At 37.1% G+C, this 20,995-nt stretch overlaps 1 protein-coding gene and 1 pseudogene across 1 annotated transcript; one reads left to right on the forward strand and one right to left on the reverse strand.

Moving 5' to 3' along the window:
- The first annotated feature begins 4,038 nt into the window (after positions 1–4,038).
- LOC146921273 (uncharacterized) lies at positions 4,039–6,369 on the forward strand. Its single transcript, XM_085711277.1, has 3 exons — positions 4,039–4,899; positions 4,985–5,466; positions 5,571–6,369. Exons 1-3 carry the CDS (start codon positions 4,054–4,056, stop codon positions 6,367–6,369), a joined length of 2,127 nt encoding a protein of 708 aa, XP_085567403.1. The 5' UTR covers positions 4,039–4,053.
- A 5,813-nt stretch (positions 6,370–12,182) lies between these two features.
- On the reverse strand, positions 12,183–17,267 carry LOC146921274 (uncharacterized; annotated as a pseudogene).
- Positions 17,268–20,995: the final 3,728 nt, after the last annotated feature.

Here is a 20,995-nt window from a genome sequence, read left to right on the forward strand (position 1 = left end):
TTCCAACAATCCCAAGACAAAGAAGTCTACTCACTTATGTTCATCGTAGACATGGGGGAAGAAGAGAGAAGACAATAAAATAAATTGTGAAAGAGAAAGTAAAGGAATAAAAGACTTTTATTGAAATAATAACTAAAATATTCTAAGCAAAGGTGAATTGTTTATGATGGAATGCTACTCTATTTATAGCTTTACAATTGACTTAGAAACTAAGCTACTAAAAGGGTAAAACAGTAAAGCTGCAACGGGGTAATTTGGGCTTGAAGAAAAAGCAGCAAAAGTGGCTCTGGAGGGTCGCACGGCCGTGCCACATGTTGGCACTGGCCGTGCCAAGCTTCTGACTTGGTGAGAATATATTTTTGCACTGTATCTTCGTATTTCTGCACCGTATTTGCTCCAGTCCTCTTTCTTTTGCTCCAAGACACCTTCCACCATATATTCGTTCCTAAAATATAATAAAAAGCAATTTGAAGTAAAATATTCAAAAAGGAAATAAATATGCAATAAAATAAAACTAAATCTAAATAAAACTAAACTAAATAATGTTATACCCTAATTTTGGACCTAAAAATACTTGCTCAAAATATTTTTCTATCTTTGATATATGTCCATTGCCAATTTGCTATTATTTTACACTGACATTTTACTCTGCTTTATCTCTCAATTTAGCTTTAAAAAATCTTTTCAACTGTGTATTTGTCCATGTTTTCTTGCATTTCAAGTCATCCAAAACTTTTTCTCGCATTTCAAGTCATTTGAATTTGTCTCTAATCAGTTGCATCTTTCTCTGCATTTTATTTCAATATTGTTTGCAAAATTCATGGAAAAGGGTATTTTAGTCATTTCCTGCATTCAAATTCATTTTAGTCATTGAAAATTGTTTGTGTCTTTTCATTTGATTTGTATAAGTCCTTGTTTCACTCTCATGTTAAAATCCATTTCAAAAAATTACATTTGAAGTCATTTTGAGTCAGTTCAGCCCCTAGGGGCATTTTAGCCATTTCCTATGTTAAAATTTCTTTCAATCTCTGAAAAGTTGTCCCTGAGTCCTTTCAATTGGTTTGAATGAATTTTTGTTTAATTCCATGTTAAAATCCATTTCAAAAAAATCACATTTGAAGTCTTTGAGTCAGTTTAGCCCCTAGGGGCATTTTAGTCATTTCCTGTGTTAAGGCTCTGTTTAATTTCTAAAAAATTGTCTCTGAGTCTTTTGATTTGCTTGTATAAACTCTTGCTTTATTTCCCTGTTAAAAAACCGTTTTAAAAATTGCATTTGAGTCATTTTGAGTCATTTTAGTCCCTAGGGGCATTTTGGTCATTTCACACGAAATTTTGACGGAGAGAGGTTACTTTGAAGTACCTCATTTCAGTAATTGGTTCATTTTAGTCCGTTTTGTTATTTTTAATCGTTTCACTTTACGTTAATTTTCAAATTACTTTTTTGGCTTAATTGATCTGCCGGTCCCTTAACTTATTTCTTTTATTCAATTTGGTCCCATAAGTGTTAACTTTGTCAAACAAGTCCCTTAACTCACATGCCGTTACCTAATCTAGTCCTTTCCGTCAGATTTTTTAAAAAAACGTTAATTCCAGTCCAGATAGGCATTTACGTGGCATAAGTCTTTGTTTTCCAGAAACGTAGAGAGAGAGAACGAGCAACTTAGTGAGAGAAAGCGAAAAACATCAGATACGAAGAACTTGTTGAGAAAGAAGGAACGGATTGAATGGCTGGTGAAGAAAATCCTCAGGTTTGTCTTCTTCTTCTTCGTATCTTCTTCTTCTTTTTCTTCGTTGTTTCTTCTTCTGTTTAGAGTTTGGGTTACGAAAGTTGGGGTTACGGTTTTTAAGGGTTGTTATTTGAGTTGGTATGTTTGAGTTAAATTGGTTATACGTGTTTGTAAACGAAAAAGGTTAAACTTGTGGATGTTTCTGATTGATTAAAGTTAAAGATGTTTATGATTGTTAAAAGTTAGGGTTATGGTTTTCTGGGTTTTATGTTTCTTTTTTGGGGTTACGAATTTCTAGGGTTTTGAAAACGAAAAAGGTGGATTTTGTCTGTGTATGTGTGTATTCTAATGGTTTAGGGTTTACTGTTCCTTGTTTTGGATGTATCTGTCAAGTAGCCATTATTCAAATACAAGGAATTTTTGTCTATTTTCGAAAACTGTGCCAATATTCTGATTTGAGTATTGTTTATTGCATTGTTAAAACAGATGGAAGGTAGATTTGAGGTTGTGTTTCACCACCAGGGTAGGTTTACTGGGTTAACTAACTTAGACTACTATGGTTGTGAGGATGTTTGGTCTGTTGATGAAGATTTTTGGTCTTATTTTGCAATAATAGGGAAGGTAAAGGAAATGGGCTACCCCATGATTGAGGCTCTATGGTATTATGACCCAAACATTGATAGTGAGATTGCTAGGTTAAGGGATGACAGTGGGATTAGAAGGATGAAAAACATTGCTGAAAACTATGATAGAGTCCACTTATATGTAACTCACCCTGTGTGTAAGCCTCAGATAGTTGCCCTAGACCCCTTAATTGAATACCCTATTATGGCTGAGCATGCAAAATATACTGATCCCTCTGTTGATGAGAGTGAAATGGAAGCTGGTCCATCTGTTGTAGGGTCCACTAGTGGGAAAGAAAAAGAATGTGAGGGAACATTTGTAGGGTCCACAAAAGGGAAAGAAAAGGAACATGGACCATCTGTTGTACTCCCTACAGAAGTGGAAAATGAATGGGGGAATATTCCCAACTGTGTGGGGACCACATGTGAGAAAGCAAGTGAAACTGGTCCCACATTGGTTGGTGAAATACCTGATGACCTAATCATAGGTAATGACACATGTTTCCAAGAAAATGGCCCTTTTGAGACTGAAGTAACAATCTGTGAGGATGTGAGTGGAGTAAATGTGGATTTTGGTGTTGGTGTGGACTTAAATGGTGTGGGTGGTACTGACATAAATGAGGAAGGTTGTGTGGGCTTAAATGGTGTAGGTGGTGCTGATATAAATGAGGAAGGTTGTGTGGATATAAGTGCAGAACCTAGTGTTGGTAAAGATGGTGCAAGTGGTCCCTCTGTTGATGCAGAACCAACTGGTGTGGAGGAGACTGGTTCAGGTGGTGTGGAAGCTGAAGCAGAACCTACTATTGTGGAAGAAACTGGTGCAGGTGGTGTGGAAGTTGGTGCAGAAGAAACTGGTGCAGGTGGAGAAGAAACTGTTGTGGAACCTACTGGTGTGGAGGAAATTGGTGTGGAGGAAAAGTTAGATGAAGGATGTGAGAGTGATGACAATGCTCTGGATATAAGGTTTCCTGGTGAGGAAGATGAAGATTTTTACTTAGCAGGTAACTTTGACAATGAAATAGGAGGTGAAGCATTTAATGATGATCCAGTGAGGGAGCATTTTGAAGGTGTTGATGGTGAAGAGAATGTGACTGTAGGTGATGGAAATGCAGGTGCAAATGAGGCTGATGGAGGTGTTGCTTCTGTTGCTGGAAATGTGGTTGATGGAGGTGCAAATGGGGTTAATGGAGGTGTTGCTTCTGTTAATGCACAACCTGCTACAGGTGCAGGTGTTGATTCTGGTAAGTATATATCCTCACCTCAAATATATTAGATTATTATTCATGATTTTTAATTCATGTTTTTATTCATGATTCTGATTCAAATATATTAGATTATTATTCATGATTTTTAATTCATGTTTTTATGCAGGTGTTGATTCTGTCAATAGAGATGCAGCTGGTTCAAGCAACAGTGGTCCTAAGAAAACATCTAGAAAGGTAAAAGAAAAGGAATCTCAGCCAAAGAAAAGGAGAGGAAGACCAAAGAAAGTTGTGAATTTGGAGGATCCAGTTTTTGAAGATGAAGTTCTTGAAGCTCTGAGAAACTCTGCTAACAATGTTAGGGAAGTTGGTCAGTCAAGTAGGGAAGCCCATTTTAGTGAAGGTGAAGAACACAACAGTGATGAATTGGATAGTGGTGTTGATAGTGATGAGGAAGGTGCTGATAAACCAAAGTACCCCTTGTTCAAGCAACTTGATAATATGTTGGACTATAAGTGGGAGGTTGGGACTTACTTTGCATGCAAAGCTGAGTTTATAGATGCTGTCAGGACATTTGCAGTACATGATGGTAAGGGTCTCAAGTTTAAGAAGAATGATAAGATAAGGGTAAGGGTCAGATGCAAACCTGGATGCAATTGGGAACTTTCCTGTGTTAAGATACCAGATCAAGAGACATGGCAACTGAGAAAGATAATTGGAAAACATAGCTGCAGTCAAGATTATAATCCAAGGCTGATGAATTCAAAGTGGCTAGGCAGAAAACTACATACAAGGGTGAAAGAGGATCCTAAATTGGGTATTCCTGATATAATCAACAGGACACATAGAAAGTGGAATGTGGGTGTATGCCCTAGCAAAGCATACAGAGCTAGGAGTCATGCAAAAGAACTTGTTGATGGATCTTTTAGGGAACAATACACAAGGATGTATGACTACTGTCATGAACTTCTGAGATCAAATGAAGGATCTACTGTTAGAGTGACTACTATACCATTTCAAGGGACTGAGGGTGATTTGGAAAACCCTAATGCAGTATTTTTCCCTCACTTTCAAAGGGTTTATGTATGCTTTAAAGCCTGCAAAGAAAGTTTCATGAAGTGCAGACCCATAATTGGCCTTGATGGATGCTTTCTCAAAGGGTATTATGGAGGTCAGCTGCTGGCTGCTATTGGGAGGGATCCTAATGATCAAATGCTACCAATTGCATATGCAATTTTAGAAGGTGAGACTAAAGAATCATGGACATGGTTCTTAAAACTCTTGATTAATGATTTGGGTGGCACTAGACTGTTCAAGACATATACAATTATAAGTGATCAGCAAAAGGTAAATATTTTTTTTTTATCATATACACTTCTTAATTTATTACAGATTTACATTTTAGACTAACTCAAGTTCACCTATATAACAGGGACTTTTACCAGCTATTGATGAATTAGCAGATGGAATTGAACAAAGGTTTTGTGTCAGGCATCTGTATAACAATTTCAGAAAGAAGCGCCCAGGTATGAAACTGAAGCAGTTGATGTGGAGAGCTGCAAATGCCACATATGCTAATGCATTTGAAAGAGAGATGAAGGAGATCAAATCCATCTCAGAAGGAGCATTTGAATATCTAATGAACATTCCAGCTAGACATTGGAGCAAAGCCTTCTTTAAATCTGGTTCAAAGTGTGATACTTTGGTGAATAACATGTCTGAAGCCTTTAATTCAGTCATAGTGAATGCAAGGTCCAAACCTGTGATTACTAACATGGAGGAAATCAGAATCTATATGATGGAAAGATGGCAGAAAAACAGAGAAAAAATCTCAAGGTATGAAGATGGTGTTCTGCCTAATATTAAGAAAAAGCTTGAGAAGGAATCATCTTATACCAAAAACTGGCTTGTAAGGTAATATTTCCATTACACCAAATTTTCTCTTTGTTACATTAAATGATATAAGTTCTGGTGTATATTTGCTTAAGTGTTATATGTTGTTTTTTTTGGCATATTAGGCGTGCTGGTGAACATGACTATCAAGTCACACACATATCTTTAGATGGAGACAAATATTCTGTGAATTTGTTGAGACAGGTTTGTGATTGCAGAAAATGGCTTCTGACAGGACTGCCTTGTTGTCATGCTATGGCACGTATGAAACACCAAAATTTGGACATTGAGTCATATGTCCCTATTGAATTCAGGAAGGAAAGGTATGCTGATTGTTATAGTAGCATTATATACCCTGTTAATGGACATAATTTATGGGTGAGGACTGAGTATGCTGATTTACAACCACCACCCATAAAAAGGCAACCTGGAAGGCCAAAGAAGAAGAGAAGACTAGAAGCTGGAGAATTAAAGAAGAATGACAATGAGATGAGAAGGGCAACATATGGCATCAAATGTAGCAGGTGTAAACAACTTGGGCATAACAAGTCAACCTGTAAGCTTCCACCACCACCCCCACCACCAACTGAAATTGCAAGTGGTAGTACATCTACTCAGCAGGGAACTACTACTTCAGTTCCAACTCAGCAGACAACAACACAGTCAGCTCCATCTCAGGTCACTGCCCCAACTCAGACAGCTCCTACTAATCAAGGTACCACTCACTCAGCTCCAACAAGGCAAAGGGCTGCAACAACTCATCAGCCTGGTGCATCAACTGAAAATCCATCTCACCAGCCTGGTGCACCAAAGAGTAAGAAGAGAAAGACCAAGGAGAGGGTTGTATCATCTCAACCTCATGCTGTGAAGAAACCAAGACAGAAAGCAAGGAAAGATGGTGTGGCCTCTACACAGCCTATGTAACTTTGAACATGTTTTTTCTAACTGTACATCTAATGTCTAGAACATGTTTTTTGGTGTCATATCAACTGAACATCTAATGTGCTTTTGGTGTCATATTCTGCACAAATGGTGCCATATTTTTTGGTTAAGTAATGTTGATGTAATGTCTAGAACATTTAATGTCTAGAACATATTATGCACAAATGGTGTAATGGCTAAGACCATATTTTTTGGTTAAGTAATGTTGATGTAATGTCTAGAACATGTAATGTCTAGAACATATTCTGCACAAATGGTGTAATGTCTAAGACCATATTTTTTGGTTAAGTAATGTTGATGTAATGTCTAGAACATATTCTGCACAAATGGTGTAATGGCTAAGACCATATTTTTTGGTTATGTATTAATGATATCAACTATATTTTGCTTCTCAATTTTGTGTCATTATAGGCAGGTTAAATACATACTAATGATATCAAAATTTGCTTGAAATTTGATATCTAATATCATTATCACATTGCAATATAATTTCCAACAATGATATAAACCATATTGTTATAGAGTAACCTTCAAATTTTTTTCCCAAATAACATCATTTTCATTACTCTTCATAAAGACTTACAATTCATTACCTAATAACATAACATAGCTGCAAACTAAACAAGAAAACTACAATAACAACCTAAACCAGTGACAATCTCTAACAACATTTTCAATCAGAGACTAATTCACTAACAATTATGACCTATTTGCATAGTATAATTGTCCCTAATACCAAACAGGTCCCAAAGGAAACAAAGCCAAAAACAAGTGACAGCTTTAGCCAATTTTTTGTCTTTGCTAAATCCATCTTCAACTTCCTGTTCTTCCTCTTTGTTTTCTCACTCTTCAGCTTCAGTTCCAATCCCTCCTCTTTGGACTCAGTACGAAAATCTTCATCCTCTACCAACTTAAAGAACCCACACCCTTTTTCAAATGAATTCCTGTAATTATTGCAACCCCAGAATTTCTTACCACAATTCGGATTTGAAGTATCACTCACTGTTCTAATTACTGGAAAATCTCCACACTTACATTCCATGCTTGTTCTTCTCCTAAGACTGGATCCAGTTGAAACAAAACCATCATCATGTACCCAAACCCGTGACTGTGTTTTGGATCCTTGTTTTGACATATTCTAGATTTTTCCCAACCAAGAAGATGAAGGAGAAGATGGTGGAAATGGAGAGAGAGGCGCGAGAGAGAAGGAGAAGAAGGGGAAATTGTGTTTTTGAAAACCTAATTTTTGTTCCTCACAATATTAGCCCTCATATATACTGCTGACTCATACATGCTTACTCATCTCAGTTTTTTTACACCTGGCACGCCTACATGTACAAAACTAACGTTTTTTTAAAAAATCTGACGGAAAGGACTATATTAGGTAACGACATGTGAGTTAAGGGACGTGTTTGACAAAGTTAACACTTATGGGACCAAATTAAATAAAAGAAATAAGTTAAGGGACCGGCAGATCAATTAAGCCTACTTTTTTTTTATGCAACTTTAGTTAATTTTGCATTTTAGTCCTCAAGTTGTTAAAATTGCATTTTAGTTCATTTTTTGTCCAAGAAGTTAGTTACGCCACATGTCCTACTCCTATTGGTCCAAAAATTCACACATCACCTATATAATGGGTCCCATGGTCAAAGAGTCAACACACCAATCATTTTTCACAAATACACAAAAATCACAAAAATCAAATTTTCTTTTCCCTCTTTCTTCTCCAAACCGCCTCATCAACAACAACAACCTCCATAACAAACTTTTTCCACCACCTCTAACCTCCATAACAAACTCTTTCCACCACCTCTAACCACCCTAACTAACTTCTACCACCACAACTTCATCTTCAACCTCTCTCTAACCACCACAATCTTCTTCCTTTACCATCATCGTCAACAACATCCACCATTAAAATTCACCACAAAACCTCCATAACCACCACAATCTTCATCTCTAACAAACTTCAACCACCACAATTAACCTCAAACCTCCACAAATCCATTACCAAATTCAAGGATTCATCACAAACACTCATCAACACAAACCTTCAACTCTACAAAAATCACATCCATAAACAACAACCTTCAATCAATTCCATTAACGACGAACCGGAATCGGACGAAGGAAAGGAATCCAATCGAAGCAAAGGGAGAAGAGAAACAGCACCAAATTCGAATACATAAGAAGAATCCGGAGCCATTCAAAGCTTCGTCGAGCACCACGGTATTGTTCTTGATCCAAGCTTTTTATTCCACTCTTTTTTCCTCAAATTTGCGCGGCTGTATGTGTTAGATTTAGGTGGATTGATTGTGTTTTGAATGCTTCCGAGTTCATATTCAAAAAGAGGATAACGATCCGGTTTTAAAAGTGTAAAAAAAATTCGAATCGGAGCTCGCCGGAATCCGGAAGTGTCGCCGGAGTTATGAATTTTCCGGCGAACCTTTGAAGATTCCGGCGAACCTTTGAAGATTCTGGCGAACCTTTGCTCCCTGCACCCCCCCTGTCTGTGTGTTTGTGATAATTTCTTGCTGTTTACACCCCCCGGAACATGTGATTTGTTACTAAAAAATTCCAAAAAAATTGTGAATGTCTTTCTTGCTATTTTGATTAAATCTTGATGCTGTTTGCATGTTGAATCTTGATCAAAATTGTATGAAAAATATTTTGTGCTCTTGTTAATTCAATGTTTTTAATTCTTGTTAAAATCTTGTTAAAAACTCTTGAGTGTTTGTGAATTTTTTCTTGTAGTAATTTTGACACTTGAAACTTATCATTTGTGATGTGGTTTCATGCCAAAATTCATCTCAAGATTATTTGTGACCTTTCCTTACTTGTAGGTCACTTTTTGTTAATATTCTTGTGAAATTGTGGTGTGATTTTGAGCTTGGGTGTTGGTACATGATTGTGGCCTTAGACATATATTTTTGTGGAATAAATTTGCCTCTTAATGTGGTGTATGCTTGCTGTTTTGAATTAGATTTTTGTGGATCCTTTATGTTGTGAATAATATGAAATAAGCTTGAGAAATAAAAGTGCATAAAGAACTTAAAAACCTTATAAATTTTGGCATGGTTAAATTCTTTGATTCTCATGTTTTTGTCTTGAAACAAGTCATTCAAAACTTCTCCAATATTATGAGAATCTAGGCTTTAATCTAGCTTTAGTTTTTGCATTAAATTTCAAGTTCTTTTATCACTTTTTGTCAAGCTTGTTGGTTTACTTTTCTTGCAAGAAATAATAGTTTTACTATGCATTTTGTTGCTAATTTCTATTTCACTCATGCTACTAACCCTTCTTGTTTCATGTCTCATTCCCATAGCATTTCACATCATACTTTCATCTCTTATTTCTTGCACTTTAATTTCTTGCCGTTTAAATTCATGCAAAGATTAGAATGTAAAACCTAGGAATTTTGTAATTTTTTCTTATGCTTTTAAATTCTTGCAAGACCATAGCATGTATCTAGGGCATGATGTAAAGGACAATGGACTCTAATGATGTACACCGACACAAGCACCGACACATGCACACACCTCACTTTAGATGTATGGTTAGGATATGCATGTTTAGATGTATGGTTAGGTAATTGCATGTTTAGATGTATGCTTAGGTTTTACACTTAGAGAAAATTCCAATTTTTCAAACAAAAAACTTGAACCATCTCACTCAAATTTTTTCAAATAAACTCTTGGAACACATTCCAAGTGAATTTTTCTCTTTATTTTCTTAATAAAAGCATCAATGAAACTAATTCCAACTTTGACTTGTTTTTGCAAATAACTAATTTCAACTCAACTTTTTCCTTAATTTCATGCCCTTGGAGGCCTCCTATCTCTTCTTTCAAATTCCATTTTCAAACTTAAAATCAACCAACAAAAACAAAAACATTTTTGGAAGAGAACTACGGTGGATTTGATCCCTTAAAAGGGTACGTAGGCAAGGAATCAAAATTCCTTCAATTCAAATAAAGTAAAAATTCAAACGCTTTCTTCTCCCTCCAATTCTTCACTTAGTAAACTCTTAGGTGTAAATATCATTTTCCAAATAGCATTTAAAAATGAAGCGCGCGCGTAGAAAGTAAAGACGGTTCCTATAGGATACTATAGTCGTTATGGGTGCCTAACACCTTCCCGTAGCGAAAACAACTCCCGGACCTCGATTCTCAAGGGTTTTTCTTATTTGTCCCTTCCCAAGAAAAAATGAGATATCAAAGGTTAAAAAGGTTCAAACGTAATCAATGTTTGACACCCGAAAACCAAGATAAAACAAATAATGCATTAAAATAGACTAATTATTGACTCATCAAACTCCCCCACACTTGAATCTTTGCTTGTCCTCAAGCAAAAGGCAATGGACATAGCAGCAACTAAAAGGATTAATCATGGCAATGCAATTGAAAACACAAGTCTCTTTGAAGGTTTTGTTTCAAGTACACTAATCACAATTTCAAACATTCCTCGTGATCCTATTCAACCCAACATCAAGTCTCAAGTGAGTGTGTGTGTGTGCAGTCCAACCTTTTTCTTGCTCCTGTATAAGACAGATATTATGAGGAATAGGTTCTCTCCTTAATGCTAATGTAACCGAAAAAAGTCCTTTCTTCATTTCATATAAGAGTGATGGGAATTTAAAATTGAATTAAATTAACAATTAAGCACAAGGGGCTGCAGGTGCTTAGGGGCTATCTATCCTCATAGGAAGTCTTCTCGGATGTAATTGTCCTTTCCCCTAGATTCAAAATCACCCTAAGTAGTGCTGCAAAATTTTCTTTTATTTCATCTCCGCGTAGGAAGTCTTTTTGGATGTAATTGTCCTTTCCCCCTAGCATTGATGAATTTGTTTTTCTTTAAGTTCAAATTAGGGAGTCACCACCACAATTAGGAAGTTAGGGATTGTCCTTTCCCCCACATGTTGGTGCCATTCTCCCGCCCCATTTAACTTTAACAATTAAGAATATAACAATAAGGCACAATTGATTAATTTCCCACACAAACTTATACTACTTTTAGTCTTCAGACTTTAAAGGGTCTAAGTTAACACTAAAGATAGAACATGCTCCTTAAAATACCTATTCATACACTTGCTCAAAGATTGCAACCGGGTGCTTTTCTCATTGGAGAATTTTCACAAAGACAAGATATGGGTATAGCAAGAACACAAGAAACACAAGAACTACTTTCATGTACAAGAAACAACCTTTAAAGAAGAGACAAAACAAAAATTTTATGCCATATTTTACATTAAAAACAAGCTACTTAATCATGCCTTTCGCAATAAAAACAAAACAAAAGAATAAAGTTCAAGGGAGTTTGGAAACACTACGACTCTAGACACTTTATTAGCCCCCCCCATACACACACACTTAGGGGAAGCATTGTCCTCAATGATTCAAACAAAAGAGAATTAAAAGAGAAGAAGAAGAAGAAGTAGAAGAAGAAGGAGTAGAAGAGATGCAGAAAGCTCACAATTTGCCGAAAAAAACGAAAAAAAAAATTGAATTTTGGTGACTCTCAGGCTGGCACGGCCGTGCAACACCAGCACGGGCCGTGCCATCTCTCTGACTTCCTATCTTCATTTTTCTGCTTTTGGTTTGGCACGGCCGTGCCAACACCAGCACGGCGTGCCATCTTTTTGACTTCCCATCTTCAATTTTTTCTTGCTTTTTCGAATCATAGTCGGACAATTACCTACAAAACAAAGGGAAATAATAGGAAAGACAATTAAATGCGTGGGTTGCCTCCCACGAAGCGCGTTTTTACCGTCATTAGCTTAACAAAGGAAAGATAATTTTAAGGCGGGTCAATAAGTTTCCAAGCAGCCACTACTTCAGTTTCTTCTCCTACATTGTAAACTTTTAGCCTTTGTCCGTTAACCTTGAACGGTCCGGTTGTTTCAGAAAAGATTTCAATCGCCCCATAGGGATAGACCTTGCGTACTTGAAATGGACCAGACCACCTAGACCTTAGTTTTCCTGGAAAGAGCTTCATCCTAGAGTTAAAGAGTAGTACAAGGTCACCAATTTTGAAGTCCTTTTTAAGGATATGTTTATAATGCCATTTTTTCGTTCTTTCTTTATAAATGCGAGCATTCTCATAGGCATCTAGCCTAAGTTCTTCTAACTCACTTAGTTGAAGTTTCCTTTTTTGCCGGCTAGGTTTGGGTCCAAGTTAAGGTTCCTAATTGCCCAATAAGCCTTGTGCTCAAGCTCAACCGGAAGGTGACAAGATTTCCCATAAATTAGTTTAAAAGGAGTCATTCCAATGGGAGTTTTGTAAGCCGTTCGATAGGCCCAAAGAGCATCATCAAGTTTACTTGACCAATCTTTCCTAGAGATAGAAACTGTTTTTTCAAGAATGGCTTTTATTTGTCTATTTGAGACCTCAACTTGTCCACTGGTTTGTGGGTGATAGGGTGTTGCAACTTTATGTCTCACTCCATATTTTTGTAAAAGTTTTTCAAAATGTTTAGAAATGAAGTGAGACCCTCCATCGCTTATGACAACCCTTGGCACCCCAAACCTTGGAAAGATATTTTTTTTGAATAATTTCATAACTACATGTGCATCATTGGTGGGGGGAAGCAATGGCCTTAACCCATTTGGACACATAGTCAACAGCCACCAATATGTATTGATTACCAAAAGAAGAAGGAAATGGCCCCATGAAATCAATACCCCATACATCGAAAATTTCAACTTCAAGGATGTTGTTTAAGGGCATTTCATTCCTTTTAGTAATATTACCGGTGCGTTGACAGTTGTCACACTTAGAAACAAAGAGATGCACATCCTTAAAAAGTGATGGCCACCAGAAACCAGATTGAAGAATTTTGAAAGAAGTTTTTTGACTACTGGCGTGGCCACCATAGAAAGAGGAGTGACAATGGTGAAGAATACTACTTACCTCGCTTTCAGGGATGCATCTTCTAAAAACTCCATCCGAGCCTCTTTTGAAGAGCTAAGGCTCATCCCAATAGTAGTGCTTGAGATCATGGAAGAATTTTTTCTTTTGCTGGTAGTTCAAGTTAGGTGGTAGTACTCCTGCTGCAAGAAAATTAACAAAATCTACATACCAAGGTGCGTTAGTTTGTGCCAATAAGAAGAGTTGGTCATCCGGAAAAGAATCATCCAAGGGCAACTCGTCCTCATTGGGTTCCCTAAGGCGGGACAGGTGATCAGCCACAACATTTTCAGTGCCCTTTTTATCTTTTATTTCAATGTCAAATTCTTGGAGGAGCAAAATCCATCGGATCAACCTCGGCTTGGCATCTTTTTTTTTTAACAAATATTTTGTTGTCGAGTGATCTGTGTAAATAATGATTTTTGATCCTACCAAGTATTGCCTGAATTTGTCAATAGCATAGACTACTGCTAACAGTTCCTTTTCAGTTGTAGCATAATTTACCTGTGCCCCATCAAGGGTCTTACTTGCATAATAAATGGCGTGCATCTTCTTGTCTTTTCTTTGTCCCAACACAGCCCCAACTGCATAGTCACTTGCATCACACATTATTTCAAAGGGTAAGTTCCAATCTGGTGGTTGTATGATTGGGGCAGTGACCAAAGCTTCTTTCAACCTGCAAAATGCCTTTAGGCATGCATCATTAAACACAAAATCTGCATCCTTAAGGAGCAAGCTTGTTAGTGGCTTAGTGATTGAAGAAAAATATTTAATGAAACGGCGATAAAATCCCGCATGCCCTAGGAAACTTCTTACTTCTTTGACCGAGGTAGGAGGAGACATTTTTTCAATAATTTCAATTTTTGCTTTATCTACCTCTATACCCCGTTCAGAGACTAAGTGTCCTAGGACAATTCCTTCTCTTACCATGAAATGACATTTTTCCCAATTCAACACTAAGTTCACCTGTTCACATCTTTCCAAAACTCTTTCCAGGTTAGTCAAACAATTATCAAAACTAGATCCATGCACATAAAAATCATCCATAAAAACTTCCATTATATTTTCAACAAAATCAGAAAAAATAGACATCATGCATCTTTGAAAAGTAGCGGGGGCATTGCAAAGACCAAAAGACATTCTCCTATAGGCAAAGGTACCAAAGGGGCATGTGAAAGTGGTTTTCTCTTGGTCATCAGGGTGAATAGGTATTTGGAAGAATCCAGAATAACCATCTAAGTAACAAAAGTGTGAATGCTTAGCTAACCTTTCTAACATTTGGTTTATAAAAGGGAGTGGGAAGTGATCCTTACGGGTTGCTTTGTTAAGCTTCCTATAGTCAATACACATCCTCCAACCGGTGACGGTTCTAGTTGCAATGGATTCATTTTTATCATTTTTAATAACTGTGAGACCACCCTTTTTAGGAACAACTTGAACGGGGCTAACCCATTTAGAATCAGAAATTGGATAGATAACACCTGCATCTAGGAGCTTTAAGACTTCTTTTTTCACAACTTCTTTCATGTTAGGATTTAACCTTCTTTGGTGTTCAACGGAGGGCTTATAGTCCTCTTCAAGTAGTATCCTATGTGTACACAATGAGGGGTTTATTCCCTTAATGTCATCAATGGTATAACATATAGCCTTAGGGTATTTCTTGAGGACATAAAGTAATTTTTCAGTTTCTACCTCATTCAAGCTTGCATTCACAATAACAGGGTAGGTTGAGTTATGGCCCAAGAATTCATACCTCAAGCTTGGTGGGAGTGGTTTGAGCTCCACCTTTGGCGCCTCTTTTGGTAGAGGGGCTGCTTCTTCTTTTATTAATTCTTCCATGCCCAAACCTTCCATGGGAGGGTTTTCATTCAACAACTCCTCGTAGGCCTTGGCATCTCCTTCTAGCTTTGTACCTGCATCACTAACCAAGCATACCTCCAAACCATCATGTGTAGTTGATGCTAAGGAGCATTCTTTCACACAACGGTCGATTATATCTAACATGCAACAAGAGTCTTTAATGGAGGGATTTTTCATTAGTTTAGCAAGTTCAAATTCAACAGTATCTTTGCCAACATTAAATTCCAACTTCCCATGTTTAACATCAATTATAGCCCCAGCGATAGCAAGGAAGGGTCTTCCCAAAAGTATTGGTACTTGGTTATCCTCCTCTATTTCCATCACAACAAAATCCGTGGGGACATAAATTTCTCCTACCTTGACAGGGACATCCTCTATGATTCCAGCTGGATACTTAATGGAACGGTCCGCTAATTGTAGGGTCATCCTAGTTGACTTAAGTTCCCCCAATCCCAATCTTTCATACAGAGATAAAGGTATTAAACTAACACTAGCTCCTAAGTCACACATTGCCCTTTTTACTATTTCAGACCCTATGACACAAGGTATAGAGAAACTTCCTGGATCCTTAAGCTTGGGTGGCAATTTATTTTGGATGATGGCACTACATTCTTCCGTAAGGTTCACCGTTTCACTCTCCTCAATTTTTCTCTTTTTTGAAAGAATTTCTTTTAAAAATTTAGCATAGGTAGGTATTTGAGTTAGGACATCGGTGAAGGGAACATCAATGTAGATTTTATTCATCATTTCAATGAACTTTTTAAATTGCTCATCAAGCTTAGACTTGGCAAATCTCTGAGGGAAAGGAATTTTTGGTTTGAAGGGAGGTGGTGTAACTTCCTCACTTTGTGGTTTCTCACTCTCCTCTTTAGTCATCTCTCCTTGTGGTTCACTTGTCTCTTCCTCAACCTCACTAGGCTTGACTCTTAAGGGGTCCTCTAATTGCTTACCACTCCTAAGTGTAACGACGTTCATTCTAGGTTGGCAAAATTCTTGAACAACTAGAGAGAGCTGAGTCTCTAAGATTTTGTTGTGAGAGGAAATAGAGTCTACTTTTGATGTAAGTGTAACAAAAGAGTCATTCAAAAGTCTAGTTTGATTCACAAGCTCCTTGAGCTGTTCGGATTGGTTAAAAAGATAATTTTCCATTAAAAGTTCAAGATTAGACTTTTGAATGACCTTTTGAACATTTGCATAACTTGTTGGTGTTGTTTCTTGAACCAAGGGATTTTCATTAGGGCTTTGGTTAAAACTTGCCCCTTGGTTGTTTTGAATAAAGTTTATTTGTTCAACACTACCTAGTTCGCATTCACTACATGTTTTACAAGAGAGAGGTGTAGAAGTAGAAGTGCTAGCACTAACATTAAGTTTTTCAAATTTGTGCGTTAGTGCATCAATCCTAGAAGCAAGGTGGTCATAGTTAGAGACTTCGTACATACCTGCCCTCCTTTTGGAGGGTGAAGACTTTGTAGTGAATTTTTCATCGCTCCATAGAAAGAGATTTCGAGCCATGTCTTCAATCAAGGCATAAGTTGTTTCGAAGTCCTTATTCATTAGAGCACCACCTGCAGCTGTGTCAACAAAGATTTTAGTAGCATGAGATAAACCATTGTAAAAAGTGTGGATGATTAACCATTCCTCTAGTCCATGGAGGGGGCAAAGTTTAAGCATTCCCTTAAAACGTCCCCATGAATCATGAAGAGATTCCCCCTCATGTTGAGTGAATTGAAAGAGTCTTGCCCTTAGTTGGCCGATTTTTGACGGAGGAAGAAAACAGATGACAAATTCTCGCTTCAATTGGTCCCATGAGGTGATAGAACCAACTCTTAGGGAGTGGAACCAATTAAGAGCCTTGTTTCTTAGAGAAAAAGGGAAGAGATGCAGCCTTAAAGTTTCTTGGTTTTTCTTATATGTTACAGTGAGCCGCCAAAAAGTTGAAATATGGAGATTGGGATCCTCATCGGGGGATCCCGAAAAATAATTTTGCTGCACTATTTTAAGTTGGGCAGGCTTAATTTCAAAGTCTTCACCCTCAACCGTTGGATACACAATAATAGCATATGGCTCTTCCGTTGAAGGAGTCACGTATTCTTTAAGAGCACGTTTTTCAGCCATGTTGGTATTATTTTTATGCTTTCCAAGAAGTTAATGGTGAAGAGAAAAAAAAATAAAAAGAAAAAGAAAGAGAAAAAGAGAGAGGATTCTAATCACTAAGAAAAAGTTAATCAAATTAGTTAACTCCCCGGCAACGGCGCCAAAAACTTGATAGAGTCAAACCGCAAGTGCACGGTCTATCGAAGTAATAATAGTAGTAAAGAGTATCGTTCCGCTAGGGAGTTGTTAAATTCAATTAACCTTTAAAGAATGATTAGAGGAGGAGAAAGTTTAGTAAGAAGGAGGTTTGATTGCTGAAGGTAAATAACAATAATAATAAAGAGCCTTGGGATCATTGGTTTGTCATAATAACAAATCCTTCACTAGACAAGACTTTAACTTCTAATTCTATGGTTTACACCGTAATTTCCTAAGACCGGTTTCCCTTAGCCCCTCACCTTTCCGATGAAAGTCCGGTGAGAGTTTACTTCTAGTAACCAAGCCTATTTTGCTGACTTGATTACTAGAAGATGCTTATAAGGATTGAAACTACTTGTGTCTCAATAATTGCAAGGACTATTTCGCTGTCTTGCAATTATTGTCTAGATTCACTTGTTCCAACATCAAAGCTCCGCTCTCTCTTTATGAATTGATGTTTGGGATAATGGTTTAACAATTATCAAACCCTCCGCTTTCGCTTCCACAGTTTGATAATTGTTAATTCATGTTAAAACGGTGAATCTAAATTAGAAATTACGATTACATAGAATTAGGGTTAAAGCTTGGTTTGTTTGGATTATGTCATTAGACTTTTCCAACAATCCCAAGACAAAGAAGTCTACTCACTTATGTTCATCGTAGACATGGGGGAAGAAGAGAGAAGACAATAAAATAAATTGTGAAAGAGAAAGTAAAGGAATAAAAGACTTTTATTGAAATAATAACTAAAATATTCTAAGCAAAGGTGAATTGTTTATGATGGAATGCTACTCTATTTATAGCTTTACAATTGACTTAGAAACTAAGCTACTAAAAGGGTAAAACAGTAAAGCTGCAACGGGGTAATTTGGGCTTGAAGAAAAAGCAGCAAAAGTGGCTCTGGAGGGTCGCACGGCCGTGCCACATGTTGGCACTGGCCGTGCCAAGCTTCTGACTTGGTGAGAATATATTTTTGCACTGTATCTTCGTATTTCTGCACCGTATTTTCTCCAGTCCTCTTTCTTTTGCTCCAAGACACCTTCCACCATATATTCGTTCCTAAAATATAATAAAAAGCAATTTGAAGTAAAATATTCAAAAAGGAAATAAATATGCAATAAAATAAAACTAAATCTAAATAAAACTAAACTAAATAATGCATTAAAATAGACTAATTATTGACTCATCACTTACCTCTCTACAATGTGAGATTTGAGTTTTTCTTAATAATGTCTAGGTTGATCATGGCATAAGTCGTAAAGAACATTAATAATTGTCATTCTCATAATTGAAGTATTGAATCGATCATTACAAATATGTCTGCAAAAAAACTCATACAACCAATTATTTGAAAAGGTGGGGATAAATAACTCAAATTAGATCCAATCTCACTTTACATTCTTGGTCTTGGATTTGGAAGTTAAAACTCCCGAAAAAGTATAAGTTCCTCTTTTGGTTGGCCTGCCACAATGCGGTGCCTACTTTAATTTTGCTTAATCACATAAACATAGTGCCCGCTGCTGTTTGTAATCGATGCGGACTCCAAAACGAAACCTTCCTCCATTGTATTAAGGACTGTAGCTATTCTAAGACTGTCTGGCATCACCCCAGTTTTGTTAGTGCTGATTTTTTCTCTATTGCTGACACACATGATTGGCTCAAAGGGAGGTCCATGGGTCCCAAATCCTTCATTTTCTCAGCTGGAGTTTGGTGGTCTTGGCATCATAGAAATTCCATGTGTTTCAGCAACGACACTTGTCCTTTGCACCACCTCGCTGTCAACATATATAATTCGGTTGAGGTAATTAAATCTAACTTTTCAACTTTTGTCTCTATTGCACCAACTAATCGTTTGGTTAAATGGAAAAATAATATCCACATTTGTGTTATTCTTAACGTGGACGGTAGTTGTCACGGTTCTCCCATTAGATCCGGGTTTGGGAGAATTCTGAGAAAAAGTGTTGACTTCTTCTTATCTGCCTTTTCAGGTTTCATTCCGGGTTCGAATGTGTTATACTTGTTGAACTCTGTTATTCACCATGGGTTGATTATAGGTAAAGATTTGGGTTTTGTGTAGTTAGTTTGCTACTCTGATTCTCTTGTTTGCATCAATCTCATCAACGACCGCCTAGAGAAGTATCATGTTTATGTTATTCTTATACAACATAAAAGAGTTACTTTATCAAAGTAATGTCACGGTTTGTCACACCCTAATAGAAGGGAATCAGTGCGCAGATTTTTGGGCAAAGCTCGAAGCTTCTTCGAATGTCAAAGTCCATTAGCGAAGGGTTCATTAGCGAAGGGTTCAAACTTAAGGACCAACTAATTCGGAGGTCAATCCCATTGTCCATTAGCGAAGGGTTCATTTAAAGTCGGAGCAAAGCTCTGCATGGACTAGCCAACATAAATCAACAGCAGAAAAAGTCGAATTAAGACATTAAGAGGAGCAGACTCCTAGATCCTAAATCTACATCACCAAACCAACCCATGTGAGCATTTTTTTGAAGAAGCTAAATAGCCCACCCAAATTGGCACCGGAGAGAATCGAACCTGAGACCTTGCGGATGAGCACACTCCCAAGACCCAAAGTGGGTTCCAACCCATGTGAGTTAGTGATGAAGAAATTAGCAAATACGCCAAATCGTACGCAAGTACTAAAGTAGTACGTTATCGTCTCCACAGGGATTGTCGTTCAACTTGGTAATTATTAGAATTTATTAGAAATAAAAGAATTAAAAGCGATGAAGTGGTTTGCAAGATTTTAATTATCCTGTCCAATGTAAGCTTAGGATGTTGTGATTCAGAAGTTTAACGACGATCGGGGAATCCTTGAACTCCCCTTCCGAATTTGTTAGAATTAACTCGGTTCATTATTAGTTTATGACATGTCTATCGATTTAAGAAAGTAGAATATGACCATGTGATGTATCAGTGGAAACTTTATGTTAATATCGCTGCATTTCAACCAGTTACAATTGTGTTGTTCCCTTAAGATGTGTCATAACCATAAATTCATACTTAGATTGAATTAAAAGAATTTAATTTAATTTAGAAACTAAACAATTTACTATTGTTTGGTTCGGACGGAATTATGGTTGTGATCAATCCTAATATTCTCCATCTAAGATTCAGTATAGAAACATACATATACAGATTAAATCAGACACTGGAATCATAAACTGAATTAAAACTTTATTAATTGAATCTAACAAATAAGAAGAGGTTCATCGTGGAACCCTAATCAAAGAGGTATAGTTGCACATGGCAACCAACATCATTACAAAACAATAGAAAAACGTACCCTAGAGAGAACAAGAGGAGGATGGAGATCTTCTTCCTTGAAGCTTTGATGCTTTTGACCCTTGTCTTGTACCGTCAGCTTTTTGAATGAACAAAAGAGTGTGCAAGGTCTCTACTTATAATGCATCATTAATTAATGGTTAAGAGAAGAAAACTGAGCTTTTTTCTTCGATCCAGCTTGAAAAACAAGCAAACATGAGTTTATCCCCGCAAGCCATGCGCGGGTTCATGGGTACACACGCAGGGGTGCA

Source organism: Medicago sativa, chromosome 5, assembly GCF_051527215.1.
Source record: "Medicago sativa cultivar Bolivia chromosome 5, Bolivia_mono, whole genome shotgun sequence".
Classification (NCBI taxonomy): Eukaryota; Viridiplantae; Streptophyta; class Magnoliopsida; order Fabales; family Fabaceae; genus Medicago; species Medicago sativa.